This window comes from Cnephaeus nilssonii (assembly GCF_951640355.1).
Source record: "Cnephaeus nilssonii genome assembly, chromosome: 1".
Taxonomy (NCBI): Eukaryota; Metazoa; Chordata; class Mammalia; order Chiroptera; family Vespertilionidae; genus Cnephaeus; species Cnephaeus nilssonii.
The window spans coordinates 16,946,178-16,963,066 of record NC_137072.1 but is presented as its reverse complement, the minus strand read 5'-3'; the positions used below and the strand labels follow the sequence as shown (position 1 = coordinate 16,963,066).

At 43.1% G+C, this 16,889-nt stretch overlaps 1 protein-coding gene across 2 annotated transcripts in view; it reads right to left on the bottom strand.

The window, feature by feature from the left end:
* Positions 1-16,889, bottom strand: part of MASTL (microtubule associated serine/threonine kinase like) — a 47,824-nt gene that overhangs the window by 23,740 nt on the left and 7,195 nt on the right. For both annotated transcript variants that reach the window (XM_079772934.1, XM_079772935.1), the window contains exons 3-6: positions 14,861-15,000; positions 14,107-14,195; positions 9,908-10,014; positions 9,048-9,198 (exon numbers count right to left, since the gene is read on the bottom strand). In XM_079772934.1, coding sequence (XP_079629060.1) covers positions 9,048-9,198; positions 9,908-10,014; positions 14,107-14,195; positions 14,861-15,000 — 487 coding nt within the window. The remainder of the gene's footprint in view (positions 1-9,047; positions 9,199-9,907; positions 10,015-14,106; positions 14,196-14,860; positions 15,001-16,889) is intronic.

Here is a 16,889-nt window from a genome sequence, read left to right as displayed (position 1 = left end):
AAAAGGTTGTCAAAGATGTTGCCTAAGGACACAGAAATAGGGTGTTGAAGGCTTGGGGTGAAGCAGGGTGGGAACTGGGTGGAGGTGGGGCAATGGGGGAAAAGAAAGAGGAATCCTACCTAATAACAGACATCCTACCTAATAACAGACAAATATGCAAATTGACTGCACCTTCGCCACGCCCAAGCCACACCCACCAGCCAAGCCACGCCCATCAACCAATCAGGACGAGTATGCAAATTACCCCAACAAAGATGGCGGCTAATTTGCATATCAAGACAGCATAGAAAGAAGCCAAGAGCTGCAGAAGGGAGCAAAGTTGCGGAGAAGCAAGCAAGCCGGGGGGGGGGGAGGAGAAGGGAGGAGCGGAGGCGGGGCCGGGGGCAAAGGAAGGAGAGCGGGCGGGCGGGCAGAGAAGGCGGGGTGGGGGAGAAGAGAGGAGCGGAGGCGGGGCCGGGGGAGAAAGAAGGAGAGTGGGCGGGCGGAGAAGGCGGGGCGGGGGAGAAGGGAGGAGCGGAGGCGGGGCCGGGGTCGAAGGAAGGAGAGCGGATGGGCTGGTGGAAAAGGGAGAAAAGCAGGGGGGCTGGTGGAGAAGGCAGGGCGGGGGACAAGGGAGGAGAGCAGGCGGGGCGGGGTAGAGTGCAGCAGGAAACCCTATTGCAGGATTTTTCCTGCAATGGGAACGCTAGTATCTGTAATAATAAAGACTTAAAATTTTTTTTAAAAAACCTCATAAATGATAAAAAATAAACAAAACAAATACTGTTCTGAGAGTTAAAAAAATACTTTTAACATTTGTAAAGTAAAAATCGGGACAAGGGCACTCATTTATAATTAGGAGCAAATCCATTTGAATATTCATTACCCAATTTGATAAAGGAGCATTATTGATGTACTATATCCAGATGTGACAGGAGGCTCAAATGTGACTAATTTTTCTCAGTTCAGTTTGTATTCAATTAAAAAATATAGCTTTATTTTAATGTTGAGGTTTATGTGCTTACAAGTGTAAATTATACACATGCATAAGGGATTTTTTTTTAATACCACTGGGTAAAACAAATAAGTAATGATAAAGTGACTCAGAGTGAGCTACTGGAAGAAAGCAGCACTATCAACATGATACATATTCCTTCATTGTGTAAATAAATAATGATGCCAAAAACTATTGCTCCTGAACTTATAATTAGACACAACGGACAATCATGCTTTTACCAAAGATCATAAAACATAAAATATAAAGATTTTATACCTATATAAAAAGATACCTTTATCTTGTTTTCCTTTTTCCAAAATGGGTGAATGCAACTTTAATCCCAAATAAATTATTAATCTTACAGGGTTTTTTTATTTAATAAATCTTATTAGAACTTTAAATCTGGAAGAAGAATTTCAAAGTTCATCTAAGACAACTTTCTTTTTGGTACATAAATCTGTCAATCGAATTCCTGAAACTCAATGGATACTGTCCTTGATATTTGACCAAACTGTTTAGTTATCTTTCCTGGTAATATGGAACTTGTGTCTAATCCAATGCCAAGTGCATACTATGTATCTGCTAATGAGTTCTTTCTGGATCACTATGATCAGACCATTCTTTACGTTGGAACTTTTTTTTTTTTTTTCTTGTGTGTGTGTGTTTTTTTTGTTTTTTTTTTTTTATTTTTTTACTTTGGAACTTTTGATGTCTCCCCTTTTTCTACAGCTTAAATTCTAGGTTCCCTGTAATGACACTTGATCCTTCCCTATCTACCTGCTAAGCTTTCTTTTCCATTGTACATACTTCTCATCTAAATATATAAAGCCTACGTGACTGTTACAACTGAACAAACGGTTGACCAGTTGCTATGATGCGCACTGACCACCAGGGGGCAGATGCTCAATGCAGGAGCCGCCCCGATGGCTAGTGTGCTCCCATAGCCAACCTCCCGCAGCCCTTCCCCTCCCTAACCTCCACTGGCTAACCTCCTGCAGTCTCTCCCCTTGGGCCCAGATCGGGGGGGGGGGGGGTTGGCCAGCCAACCTTCTGCGGTCTCTCCTCCCCAGCCAGCCGGCCCCCCGATAGAACCCCACCTGTGCACAAATTCGTGCACCAGGCCTCTAGTTCTCACATAATACAGTAAGTCCCTATGGTGTGAAGGTGGAATATACTTCCATGTGTCCATGCCTTTGCTCATGTTAGTGGTTCTATCTGAAATGCTCTTTTCCACTATACTTGGAATTACTAAGTTCCTCTTAATGAATCTAGCTTGGCTGTTGCTATATCTTTATTTAGAACCATTCCTGATTTTCCAAGGTAGTATTTGTCACTTTCTGTTTTGTATAAAAGTATGGCTCTGTGACATTTATTTCATTGTTATTGTTATGGTTACCATTTTATACCTATAATTACCACAAAAGTATAATTTCTTCTGAGGCAAGGATATCTTTTATCTTTATATCCATAGCACAGTGTCTTGCAGCTATCTAATTCTGACTAAAGAATGACTAAGGGAGTTACAATTATTTTTTCCTAAGACTAAGGCTATAAAATAACATTGACATATTACATACCAGATGTACCGGTTAATAATGCAGATTTTGTAATCAAAGAAAACATGATAATTTCAAGAGAAACATCAAAAGTGCTTTATTCAAAGTAATGTCCATCGCTAGCTACACATTTCCCCCATCTTCCAGGTAATTTGTGGATACCGTCCCAATAGAACTTTTCTTGTTTTGAGGCAAACCATTCAGAGACCAAATTTTCCACTTCTTCGTATGTTTTTAAGTGCTGCTCGGAAAGTACTTGTGCCATTGATTAGAACAAGTGGTAATCTGAAGGAGCAAGGTCTGGTGAATATGGTGGGTGGGTTAATACTTCCAAGGCAAGATCTTTTAATGTGTCTTTAACTGGTTTTGAAGTGTGTGATGGTGTTTTTTGTTCTTTTTTTCTCAACGTGTTTTTTAAATTTTTTATTTAATAAATCTTTATTGCTCAGATTATTACAATTGTTCCTCCTTTTCCCCTCCCATATCTCCCCTCCACCTGGTTCCCACTCCCCCTCTGCCCTTACCTCCCCCCAACCCCCGCTGTCCTCATCCATAGGTGTATGATTTTTGTCCAGTCTCTTCCCGTACCCCCCACACAGACACCCCTTTCCCCCTGAGAATTATCAATCCACTCTCATTCTATGCCCCGATTCTATTATATTCACCAGTTTATTCTGTTACTCAGATTTTTAATTCACTTGACTTTTAGATTCACTTGTTGATAGATATGTATTTGTTGTTCATAATTTTTATCTTTACTTTTCTCTTCTTCTTCCTCTTCTTAAAGAATACCTTTCAGCATTTCATATAATACTGGTTTGGTGGTGATGAACTCCTTTAGCTTTTTCTTATCTGTGAAGCTCTTTATCTGCCCTTCAATTCTGAATGATAACTTTGCTGGGTAGAGTAATCTTGGTTGTAGGTTCTTGCTATTCATCACTTTGAATATTTCTTGCCACTCCCATCTGGCCTGCATAGTTTCTGTTGAGAAATCAGATGATAATTGTATGGGTGCTCCCTTGTAGGTAGCTAACTGTTTTTCTCTTGCTGCTTGTAATATTCTCTGTCTTTTGCCCTTGGCCTTTTAATAATGATGTGTCTTGGTGTGGTCCTCTTTGGATTCCTTTTGTTTGGGGTCCTGTGCGCTTCCTGGACTTGTAAGTCTATTTTTTCACCAGGTGGGGGAAATTTTCGGTCATTATTTCTTCAAATAGGTTTTCAGTGTCTTGCTGTCTCTCTTCTTCTGGCACCCCCATAATTCTGATGTTGGTACGCTTGAAGTTGTCCCAGAGGGTTCTTACAGTATCTTCAACTTTCTGAATTCTCTTCTCTTCTTGCTTCTCTGGAGGAGTGTCCTTTGCCTCTTTGTATTCCAAATCTTTGACTTGATTCTTGCATTCCTCTAGTCTGCTTTGGGTCTCTGTATAATATTTTTTATTTCAGTCTGTGTATGTTTAATTTCTAGTTGGTCCTTTTTCATATCCTCGAGGGTCTCATTAAATTTATCGGCCTTTTCCAGGAAATTCTTGAAAAACCTTATAACCGTGGTTTTTAACTCTATGTCCATTCGTTTGTTCTCCTCCATTTCTTTCGTTTGTGATCTGTTTCCTTGCCTCCTCATTTTCGCTGCTTCCCTTAGTTGGTAGGGTAGCTTTGTGTACTAAGTGTTCTATTGGTTCAACGGGTCAGCCTCCCAGTTTCCTGAGGTGGACGCTCTTGGTGCACCCCTTTGTGGACTGTGTGTACAGCCTTGTTGTAGTTAAGTCTTGATTGTTTTTGGTGTCACTAGGAGGAATTGACCTCCAGGCCAATTGGCTGTGAGGATCCGCTGTGTCTATAACGGAAGAATTGCTGTGCTGGAGACACGTTTATGGGGCAGGATTTGTTCCAGTAGGGCTTTGGTGCTCACTGAGTCTGCCTCTTGAATGTGTCCCTTATGAGAGTGGTTGAAATCTGGTGTCATCTCACACCGACCACTAGATACACTAGTTTCGGGATCTCCAAAGGAGTGCAGGTCAGCTACTGTCTGAGGCCACCCAGCAGGAGCTACAGCGAGAACTACAGTTTTCTCCTCTCTGCTTTGGTTTTGCAGTTTTGGAGCAGTCTGACTGGAGCTGCAGTTTATTTGGTTAAGCTTCCACAGAACAGGCCATTTATATGCAAAAGCCAATGTGTGGAGCCTGGGCGGGTTTGTAGAATGTGTGGGGCAGGGTCTCAGGGCGGGGTGGGGTCTCAGGGCGTCACTAGGCTAGGGCGTGGCAAACAGCGATGGCTGCCGTCAGCCGTCTCTGCCTTTCCCCGTTTCCAAGTCCCTGCGTCCCGCGCTCCAGCACAGTAAACAATGATTGCTGGGCGCACCTCTGCAAAAAAGTCACTCTCACTTTCCGACCTGATGGCCGAGAATCCAGCTTCTCCCCGTAGGTGTCTGGGTCCCCCTCATGTCCCCTGAAACTGGGTTTCAGAGTGATCGAGAGCTTGTCTCCCTTCGGGATGAAAAAAAGCCATGTGCCCAGTCACCCGCCACCAGCCCGATTTGCGTGCCTCCGTACCTCAGCTTTTCAGTGTTTGTGCTCCTTTCTCTTTCCTTCTTAGTTGTAAAACTTCCACTCAGCCAGCTTTCCCGTGGTTCTGGGTGGTAGACATTTTGTCTTTTAGTTGTAGTTTTGAAATTGTTGTGCGAGGCGGCAGTTTAGTTGTTTACCTTTGCCGCCATCTTGGTTCCTCTCTCTCGATGGTGCGTTTTCATGAAGCAAAATTACTTTGCCGTGTCTTCTGGCCCATTCTGGTCATTTTACAATCAAAGCGTGGTTCAAATTGACCTGGATGTTCTTTGTCTTTCACATCAAAATCATCACTTTTAAAGTGTTTAAACTAGTGTTCACAAGCATCTTGACATGGAGCCTGTTCACCATAAGCTTACTGAAGTATACGATACCTTTCAGCAGCACTTTTCTTCAAAATAAAGTAATGAATTAAAACTTCCCACAAATGCTCTTTTTTTGGCATGAAATTGAGACATTTTTAAGCGTAAAAATATCTATGATGTTAACACCTTCAGAAAATTTGACATATGAAGTTTTGAAGCTTGTTGTCAATACAACAAAAAAGCATACATATCAAATCACATATATCCTACCTAATAAAAGAGTAATATGCAAATTAACCATCACTCCGCTACACCCACAAGCCACGCCCACCAGCCATTTAGAGAGCGTATGCAAATAAACCCAACCAAGATGGCTACAGCCACAGAGAGCAGGAGGGAGACTTGGGTTTCCCAGGCAATGGAGGAAGCCAAGCGTTCCTCCTCCCCTTCCCGGCCTAAGCCTCCACTCAAGGCTACAAAGTTTCAATTACAGAAGGTAAACAAATCCAAACAGAAATGGCGGCAGCCACGGAGCTGGAAAGAGTGGGAGGCTAGGGCTGCCCCTGGCAATGGAAGAAGCAAAGCTTTCCGCACACCCTGGCCGGCCCAGGCCTCCGCTTAAGGCTACAAAGTTTCAATTATAGAAGATACATTAACCCCAACAGAAATGACTGCCGGCCACGGAGCGAGCAGGAGGCTTGGCTCCGCTCCAGGCTAAAAAGTTTCAATTGTAGAAGGTAAATAAATTCCAGATACCAGGGCCTCTTCTTGGGTCGCCAGGGGGAGTGGCCGGCCAGGAAACTACCACAGGCCCGTCGCTCAGGCCGCCCCACGCCCCAAGGGAACCCCCACCCTGATCCAGGACACCCTTCAGGGCAAACCAACTGGCCCCCACCCGTGCACCAGGCCTCTATCCTATCTAATAAAAGAGTAATATGCAAATTAACCATCACTCCGCTACACCCTCCAGCCACGCCCACCAGCCAATCAAGAGAGATATGCAAATTAACCCAACCAAGATGGCGGTTAACTTGCATATCCAGGCGCAGAGCGAAGACTGAAGACAGTGGAGAAGGAAGCCAAGCACTGCAGAAGGGAGCAAAGCTGCAGAGAAGTAAGCAAGCGGGGTGGCGGAGAAAAGAGGGAAGCAAGTGGGGCGGGGTAGAAGGGAGGGAGCGAGGCAGCGGAGATGAGTGGGAGCGAGGCAGCGGAGACGGGAGGGAGCGAGGCAGCGGAGAAGGGAGGGAGCGAGGCAGAGGAGACGGGTGGGAGCGAGGCAGCGGAGAAGGGAGGGAGCAAGGCAGAGGAGACGGGTGGGAGGGAGTGAGGCAGTGGAGACGGGAGGGAGCGAGGCAGCGGAGAAGGGAGGGAGCGAGGCAGAGGAGACGGGTGGGAGCGAGGCAGCGGAGAAGGGAGGGAGCAAGGCAGAGGAGACAGGTGGGAGTGAGGCAGAGGAGACGGGTGGGAGGGAGCGAGGCAGCAGAGACGGGTGGGAGCGAGGCAGCGGAGACGGGAGGGAGCGAGCCAGCAGAGACAGGAGCGAGGCAGCAGAGATGGGTGGGAGCGAGGCAGCAGAGATGGGTGGGAGCGAGGCAGCGAAGACGGGAGGGAGCGAGGCAGAGGAGACGGGAGGGAGTGAGGCAGAGGAGACGGGTGGGAGGGAGCGAGGCAGCGGAGACAGGTGGGAGTGAGGCAGCGGAGACGGGAGGGAGCGAGGCAGCGGAGATGGGTGGGAGCGAGGCAGCGAAGACGGGAGGGAGCGAGGCAGAGGAGACGGGAGGGAGCGAGGCAGAGGAGACGGGTGGGAGCGAGGCAGCGGAGACAGGTGGGAGTGAGGCAGCGGAGACGGGAGGGAGCGAGGCAGCGGAGATGGGTGGGAGCGAGGCAGCGAAGACGGGAGGGAGCGAGGCAGAGGAGACGGGTGGGAGCGAGGCAGAGGAGACGGGAGGGAGCGAGGCAGAGGAGACGGGTGGGAGGGAGCGAGGCAGCGGAGACAGGTGGGAGTGAGGCAGCGGAGACGGGAGGGAGCGAGGCAGCGGAGACGGGAGCGAGGCAGCGGAGATGGGTGGGAGCGAGGCAGCGGAGACGGGAGGGAGCGAGGCAGAGGAGACGGGTGGGAGCGAGGCAGCAGAGACGGGAGGGAGGGAGCGAGGCAGCGGAGACGGGAGGGAGGGAGCGAGGCAGCGGAGACGGGTGGGAGCGAGGCAGCGGAGACGGGAGGGAGCGAGGCACAGGAGATGGGTGGGAGTGAGGCAGAGGAGATGGGTGGGAGCTTCGCTCAGGCTGCAGGAAGCCCTATTCTTGCAGGAATATTCCTGCAATGGGCTGCTAGTCCTATCTAATAAAAGAGTAATATGCAGATTGACCATCACTCCAACACACAATATGGCTGCCCCGATGTGGTCAAAGATCCTGCCCCCATGTGGACACAAGATGGCCACCACAGATGGCCAGCAGGGGAGGGCAGTTGGGAGGCACCAGGCTGCAAGGAAGGGCAGTTGAGAGGGACCAGGCTTGCAAGGGAGGGCAGTTAGGGGTGACCAGGCCTGCAAGGGAGGGCAGTTGGAGGCGATCAACCCTGCAGGGGAGGGCAGTTAGGGGTGACCAGGCTGGCAGAGGAGGAAAGTTGGGGCAAACAGGCTGGCAGGGGAGCAGTTAGACATCACTCAGGCTGGCATGGGAGTGGTTAGGGGGTGATCAGGCTGGCAGGCAGAAGCAGTTAGGGGCAATCAAGGAAGGCAGGCAGGTGAGCAGTTGGAGCCAGAGTCCTGGATTGTGAGAGGGCAGTCGGACATCCCTCGAGGGGTCCCAGATTGGAGAGGGTGCAGGCTGGGCTGAGGGACACCCCCCCGCCCTCGTGCACAAATTTCGTGCACCGGGCCTGTCATATATATATATATATATATATATATATATATATATATCAATCAACATATATGTAACTCCATCTATTGAAAAAAATCCACATTATTAATCGGTACACCTGGTATTTTATCAGTCTCTGTTTACCCAACCTATATATATGTATTTCAGGCATTTTTATTTTTACAGTGGGTTTTGATAGAAGAAACAAGATTCACTAATCTGTAGGAAAGACAAATGAACAGAAAATTGTATTTGCAACCAGGACTCAGCTTACTCATTTACTAGTGTGTAAGTAAGCATTTTCAAATATTAGCTTTCTCATTTGCAAAAAGAAGATAACAGTATATGTTCTAGACATGTACAGATATGTTGAGGACCAAATTCAAAATGAGGTAACATCCATGAAAACAACTAACACTATGTTATTCACATTCCCAAGATGAAGAACATGAGTGTGGAGAATGAAATTGCCAAGTAATAAAGAGTGATGTTAAGTACCATATAAATGTTAAGTGTCCCACTCTCCTCTTCTAGTACTTGGCTTTGTATTTTATTGTATGCTACTTAAAAAATTATAACTTTTCTTTGACTACTTTATAGATAATTGAAGATTATCTCATTAGCTAGAATTTTTGTTCTGTTGACTTAAACATCTGGAACAATTCCTGTCAGAAGTAGTGTCTACATAATGAAATACAGGCATGCCACAGACTATTCAAATATTTGCATTTTTTTATTGCTAAACTGATATTAGAAGTAAACTGTTTTTTTCTTTTATACTCACATGATTTTAGTAGTTTACTGGAATAAGGAGTACTGTCCCTTTGTTCTACAGACATAGGACAAATTTGTCCTTGAGAAAGCTGTGATGTTTCAGATACATCGGCTGAAAGAATATTTGCAGAGTCTTGACTTTCTTCTTCAACTGGCAGGTGCTATTAAAAAGAGAAATACAAATATAAATGTTAATATCTATCTTCACAAAAACACCACCTACTGGTAAGTGCACAGACCTAAGTAGATTAGCTCTCAGAGTAACCTCACATGCTTGATACTTACAGTAATATTTTTATTTTATTTTTATTTATTTATTTACTTATTTAATATATTTTATTGATTTTTTACAGAGAGGAAGGTAGAGAGATAGAGAGTTAGAAACATCAATGAGAGAGAAACATCGATCAGCTGCCTCCTGCACACCCCCCACTGGGGATGTGCCTGCAACCAAGGTACATGCCCTGGACCGGAATGGAATCACAGACCTTTCAGTCTGCAGGCCAATGCTCTAACCACTGAGCCAAACCGGTTTTGGCTACAGTAATTTTTTTAAAAAAACCATATTTTTATTGATTTCAGAAAGGAAGGGAGAGGAAGAAACATCAATGATGAGAGAAAATCATTGATTGGCTGCCTCCTGCATGCCCCCTACTGGGGATCAAGCCTGCTACCTGGGCATGTGCCTCAGACCGAAATTGAACCCGGAACCCTTCAGTCCATAGGCTGATGCTCTATCCACTGAGCCAAACCTGCTAGGGTTACTTACATTAATTTTGATCATTTATTTAAAAAGAAAAATATTTTATATTTTAAATGGCTATCATGAAAGGCCAGGTTATGTGATTTTTTTTCTTATCAAGTACTTACAAATCCCAAAGAGCTGATGAGAGATAATATTTGTCCTGGAGTTCTTGAATAATCTTGCCTAGGTTTAGCCATTGATGGTGTTATAAGGATATCCATCATATTGATATCTATGGAAAGAGAACTATATGAAATTATTTGAAAACTTTAACTGTCATTGACTAAGTCTATAATAATCTGTCCTGAACTTTGCCCCTCTTTCCACATTAAATTATCTACCAATTGGCTTGTGCCAGACAAATATACACAGGAAAGCCAGATGCCATAAAGCAAACATAAAAAACTAAGCAACTGATTGAAATCATTAATCTGATAAGACAGTCTTGCTCTGGAATGACTAAAATTCAGTGTAATGACAAAAAGTCTTAGCTTTTCAGGGAGTACTTAGTCACTAAACAAGAGTGTATCTAACTGTCAACAAAATAATTCTTGGTAAATAATATATTAAAAAAGGTGGTGCAAGCAAAATTAAGAAAGAAATCATAAGATAGTAGGAATATAAATTAATTTTAATATCAGAACTTATTAAAGAAATTAATACAAATTATGGGCCTTTCATGTTAATTAAAATATGCAAATATAGGTCAAGATAGAAATTAACACAGATCTTTATAGATCTCAGTGCATAACACTGTAAAATAAAATAATTCAACATCCACACATTATATCATATTATTTCTTGACTAAGGAATAGGGTCCCTAGGCCTGGCCAGTGACCAGGGTCCATCTGTGGAGTGATCGGGTGCCCCGATTGGCACCCGCCTTTGCTGGTCTGGGGCCTGCGGGCTGGGGGCAGCTCCTGTGTTGAGTGTCTGCCCCTGGAGGTCAGTGTGCATCATAGTGACAGGTCGTTCTGTTGTTCAGTCAATTTGCATATTAGGCTTTTATTATATAGGACTAGAGGCCCGGTGCACAAAATTTGTGCATGGGAGGATGTGTGTGTGTGTCCCTCAGCCCAGCCTGTACCCTCTCCAATCTGGGACCCCTCAAGGGCAGTCGGACATCCCTCTCACAATCCAGGACTGCTGGCTCCCAACTGCTTGCCTGCCTGCCTTCCTGATTGCCCCTAACCGCTTCTGCCTGCCAGCCTGATCACCCCCTAAGCACTCCCCTGCCAGCCTGTTTGCCCCTAACTTCCCTCCCCTGCTGGTCTGGTCACCCCTAACTGTCCTCCCTTGCAGGCTTGATCACCCACAACTGCCCTCCCTTGCAGGCCTGATCACACACAACTGCCCTCCCTTGCAGGCCTGATCACGCACAACTGCCCTCCCTTGCAGGCCTGGTCCCTCCCAACTGCCCTCCCCTGCTGGCCATCTTATGTCCACATGGGGGCAGGATCTTTGACCACATAGGGGCAGCCATCTTGTGTGTTGGAGTGATGGTCAATGTGCATATTACTCTTTTATTAGATAGGATAGAGGCCTGGTGCACAGGTGGGGGCCCGCTGGTTTGCCCTGAAGGGTGTCCCGGATCAGGGTGGGGATTCCCTTGGGGTGTGGGGCAGCCTGGGCAAGGGGCCCGTGTTGGTTTGCAGGCTGGCCATGCCCCCCGGTGACCCAATAGGAGGCCCTGGTATCTGGGATTTATTTATCTTCTGTAATTGAAACTTTGTAGCCTAGAGCGGAGCCAAGCCTCCTGCTTGCTCCATGGCTGCAGCCATTTTTGTTGGGATTTATTTATCTTCTATAATTGAAACTTTGTAGCCTTGAGTGGAGGCCTGGGCCTGCCAGGTCATACAGAAAGCTTGGCTTCCTCCATTGCCGGGGAAACCCAAGCCTCCTGCTCACTTCGTGGCAGCATCCATCTTGGTTGGGGTTAATTGGTATACTCGCTCGTGATTGGCTGTTGGGCGTGGCTTGTGGTGTGATGGTTAATTTGCATATTACTCTTTTATTAGATAGGATATGTCAAAAATGGTAAGAGAAGTATAGGATATAACTTTGCATGGGATATAAGACTTTTAAAAATAGACTGAAAATTTGAATATAACAAATTCCATTTATATGTCATCTATATACCAGTATATAAAAGGTTAAGTGTCCATTCTTCTCTCGGACCAGTAGCTATGAGGAACAGTGACCACCAAGGGGCAGATGCTCAACACAGGATCTGCCATGATGCACACTGGCCATTTAAAAATAAGCGGCAGCACAGATCTGGCGCCAACAAGACAACATTCAGCTTTCCCTAAGTGGGACACAGGCCCGGCAACCACCCTAGAGCGACACCCACCAAATCTTAGCCAACGCTGCCAAGACCCCATGGAGCAAAATGCGGCCCAGAGCCCAGCCCAGCCCAGCCCAGCCCAGAAACAGTAGCTGTGGGTGCCGGGTAATGACGTTACATAGCAACGCCTGGCTTCCTCTCCCTTGCGATTAGCCTTCTTGCAGTTTCTTCAGCCCAGGAACCCGACTTGCTTTATAAGCAGGTGCAAACATTTTACAGTTCAACCAAATGTTTGTGAAGCGTTTTCCCATGCCTCATCTCATTTGATCCTCACAGAAGTCCTGGAGTAGATAGATAGGAAACTCGGTGGAATCCTATTTTCTTTTCATTAGCTGGAAACCGGAGATTTAGAAAGTTTAGAAACTTGAGCCAACTGAAAAGAAGTAAGAAATGATGGAACTTGATAATGGCTTCAGGTTTCCTCACTGCTCAGAATATAGTCAAACACTGCTGCAGTTAAATATTTTACCCTTTGTTCTCCCTGCGTGATCTACAATAATAATATGCTTCGTGTTGATATTTACTGCTGTGTGCTGTCAATTACCTGAAAGAGAAGTTGTGGTGCTTCATTGGGCTGGAAAAAGTTTAGCTAAATCAGAAAGTAGGTCTAATTAAGCAAGTTGATCTATATACATAAAAGGCTAAGTTGACTTGCGTATGTGCGATACATATAAAACTCTCACTGGCACCAATCACACATGCGTGTTTCGATCTGTCATTGTCGATTGTATTGTAGAGAAAGGGCGAATAGCGATATTAAAATTTTTCTTCTAATTAATTTCCTTAGTATATGTATATTTGTTAATCCTCACCCGAGGATATTTTTCCATTGATTTTTAGAGAGAGTGTAATAGACAGGGAGAGAGAAACATTGCAAACATTGCATGCATGAGGTACATGCCCTTGACCAGAATTGAACCTGGGACCCTTCACTCCAGGATCTGATGCTCTAGCCACTGAGCAAAACTGGCTAGGTCCATTTACACCTTATATCGATGAAGCAGCAAGTTTGTTTTTTTTGTTGTTGCTAGTTTAATAGTATAAAATGATTCATTTATTATTTTTAATATGTGTGTGTGAATTGTATTTTCACTTTCTTTACCCCTTGTTTAATAAGGTCTTATTGTTGGTCAAATGTATTTGGGTAAGTTCTTTAGCTATTAACTGTTCACTGTGTTATAGTTATTTTAGGAATTTTACCAATGTTTAATTGGTCAGATCCAGTTTCAGTAGGGGTAAAAAGTAGTAAAACAACAACCAGAAATTGTGAGTTCCTCTTGAAGATCTAAAGATCTTCAAGGACCTTTGAGGATTTAAAAATAATTATTTCTATTTTTCATCTTTAATTGAAAGAAAGGTACCATTACATCTTTCCAGTCTATTTCAGAACCAATAATTATCAAAAATCAGCCTAAGTTAATGAAATGTGATGTCTAAAATTTGTTGGATTTTCTTTTTAATCCTCACCTGAGGATATGTGTTTTTAAAAATATATATTTTTATTTATTTCAGAGTGGAAGAGAGTAGGAGATAGAAACATCAATGATGACAGAGAATCATTGATAGGCTGCCTCCTGCACACCCCCAACTGGGGATTGATCCTGCAACCCGGGCATGTGCCCTTGACTGGAATCAAACCCAGGACCCTTCAGTTTGCAGGCTGATGCTCTATCCACTCAGCCAAACTAGCTAGGGTGAGGATATGTTTTTTATTCATTTTAGAGAGAGGGAAGAAGAGAGAGGGGAGAGAGAGAGAGAACGAGAGAGCGAGAGAGAGAAAGAAAGGAATATCGATAGGTGGCCTCCCGTAGGGGTCCCAACCAGGGATCAAACCCAAACCTAGGTATGTGTCCTGACTGGGAATCGAACCCGCAACCTTTTGGTATACCGGATGATGCTCCAACCAACTGAGCTACCTGGCCAGGGCTAAAATTTATTGGATTTTAAAAAAAGGACTTACCTGCTATTTTTCTTACCTCTATTCAAAGTAACTTTGGAAAGGCCAAAATCAGTTAGTTTAATATGACCTTCATTAGAAATAAGCATATTGTCTGGTTTCAAATCCCTGCACATACAGAAAATAAATAGGAGATGACTAAAAGAAAGCTAGTATTGATGTTAGAGTTTTCTTGAGGGGAAGAAAAGTTACAGAAGTCTCAAACCCTATTTATTTTCTTTAAAATAAGGCACTCATTGGTGGTTTTAAAACTACAGAAAAGCCTAAAAAGCAAACAACCTTTTGTATATATGAATCTACAACACAGAAAACTAATTTAATGGTTCTCTTTTGCATCATTCATTAGATAGTTCATTAAATAAAATCAACTTCATGGGATAAAATAAATCTCAAGCTAGGTCAAAATCCTATTTACTTCTTTCAAGGAGGTTAAGATCAAGCTTTCATAGAGCAGAGCCACTAAACCCGAATTTCTTTGCACACCGTAAATCAGCTGGGATTATAAAATATGGTAATTTTGTATGGTGGTAAAGGATTGAAAAAAAACCAATTCAATATTTATTACAACAAAGTGGCACACTCATGGTCAAAGCAACATATTATTAAAAACACAAGGAGATGAAGGAAGAACTGATGGAATACGTAAATTTGCACACGTCAGTAATAGACTTGAGATAACCTGGATATATGGGCTAATGATTTTGCAAATATTTAAAACATAATTTAATTATTTGTGTTCTTAAGTAATAGTCCAGAGAAAAGTCAGTTTTTACCTGTGAATGATTCCATGTCTATGAAGGTAATCTAGAGCCTGTGCCACTTCAGAAATATATTTCACAGCCATCTTTTCATCAAAATAACCATATATATGCAGGAGAGATTTGACATCTCCACCAATAAGATATTCCATTAGCTATCAGAAAGGAACATAAATGTTGGAAAATAAAATCAATATGATTACATTAAAATTTATATTATTTGAGCATCACAGTTACATATTTTTAGCATGGTTCTCTATGAAACACATTTTCTCAATACCACTCAGTCTGCATTAATACCAGGTTTGGTCATGTTACCATATAGTTGTTTTTTTTTCCCAATATATTTTTTTATTGATTTCAGAGAGGAAGGGAAAGGGAGAGATAGGAACATCAATGATGAGAATAATTGATCGGCTGCCTCCTGCATGCCCCCAACTGGGGATTAAGCCCACAACCTGGGCATGTGTCCTTGCCCAGAATCGAACACGGGACCCTGAAGTCCTCAGGCTGACGCTCTATCCACTGAGCAAAACAGGCTAGGGCTACCATATAGTTTTTAAAATAGTTTGCCAAATTCACTTTTTCCCTCTCCACATATATGACTATAAAATAAATCATATTTATGCAAACCTTTAAGATAATTACGTTTCAAAATAACAATTCTTAACGTTATTAACACACATAAAAGCAGTATTTTTTGTTCAGATAAAAGAGTTTAATTGAAAAAGCTATATGGCAGTATTAGCAATTGGTATTAACGTATAATTTTAAATCTTTGCTAAATAATCAAGAATAAGTTGAAGATGCCGTAACCCATCACTACTAAATTCTTCATCATGTGTCTGCTAACAAGCATGTTCTCAGCCTAGACAGCCTGGCTAGTGGTTGAGCATCAACCTATGAACCAGGAGGTCACAGTTTGATTCCTGGTCAGGGTTCATGCCGGGGTTGCAGGCTAGAACCCCAGTGTGGGACGTGTAGGAGGCAGCCTATCAATGAGTCTCTCATCATTGATGTTTCTATCTCTTTCTCCCTCTCTCAAATCAATAAAAATATATATATTTAAAAAGGATGTTCTCACATAACTATGGCATAATATAATTCTGAGAACTTAACACTAATATAATGCTATTATCTAACAATGTTTTCCATATTCACATTTCTCTGATTTCAGTATTGTCCCTGAGAGCATTTCTTCCCATCTCTCATGCCTAAGCCAGAATCATGAATGGGATTTAGTTGCCTTGTCTTTTTTAGTATTCTTTAATCTGAAACAGTTAGTAACTTTTAGGGGGGATAGTGGGAAGCAGTCTTTTATGACATATGTTATTTTTTTCATGATTCAATTCAAGTTATGCATTTTTGGCAGGAATACTACATTAGCAATGCTGAGTCCTTCTCTGTTACTCCCAACAGGTGAGACTAACATCAGTGTGTTCTTTTACTGGTGATGTTAACTTTGATCACTTAAAGTTGTGACTTCTAGATTTCTTCACTGAAGAAGTACTTTTCCCCCTTTGCAATTAATAATTAGTCTGGGGGAGATACTTTGAAACTATATAAATAACCTGTTTCTCAACAAACTTTCATTCAGTGATTTTAGCATTAGGTAACTACAGATGATTTCATTATTGCTGTGTGTGGTTGCTAAGTTCTATTATTTCTTGTATACATACTGGGTATTATTCCAAAATTTTCTATAGTTTTAAGCTATAAAATACTGCCTACTAAGAACTTAATAAAACAAGGTCATTTCTTTCCTCCTTAGGTTAGTAGTTTCCCTGGTACATAGAAGTTAGTCAATATTTATTGATGAAATCAATCATTAAAAACATTTATTAAGCACAGAATCTGTGCTATATGCCCTACTAGTACTGGAAATACATCCTCATCAACAGTGATTACCAATCCTTTTCATCTTTGTTAATCTAAGAAAGAAAAGACAGACCAGTTTAAATGTTTATTTATTTTCAGGGAGATATCTTTACATGTTATTTTTGGCATTTTATATTTCTTCTATGAACCACTTCTATTCTTTGCC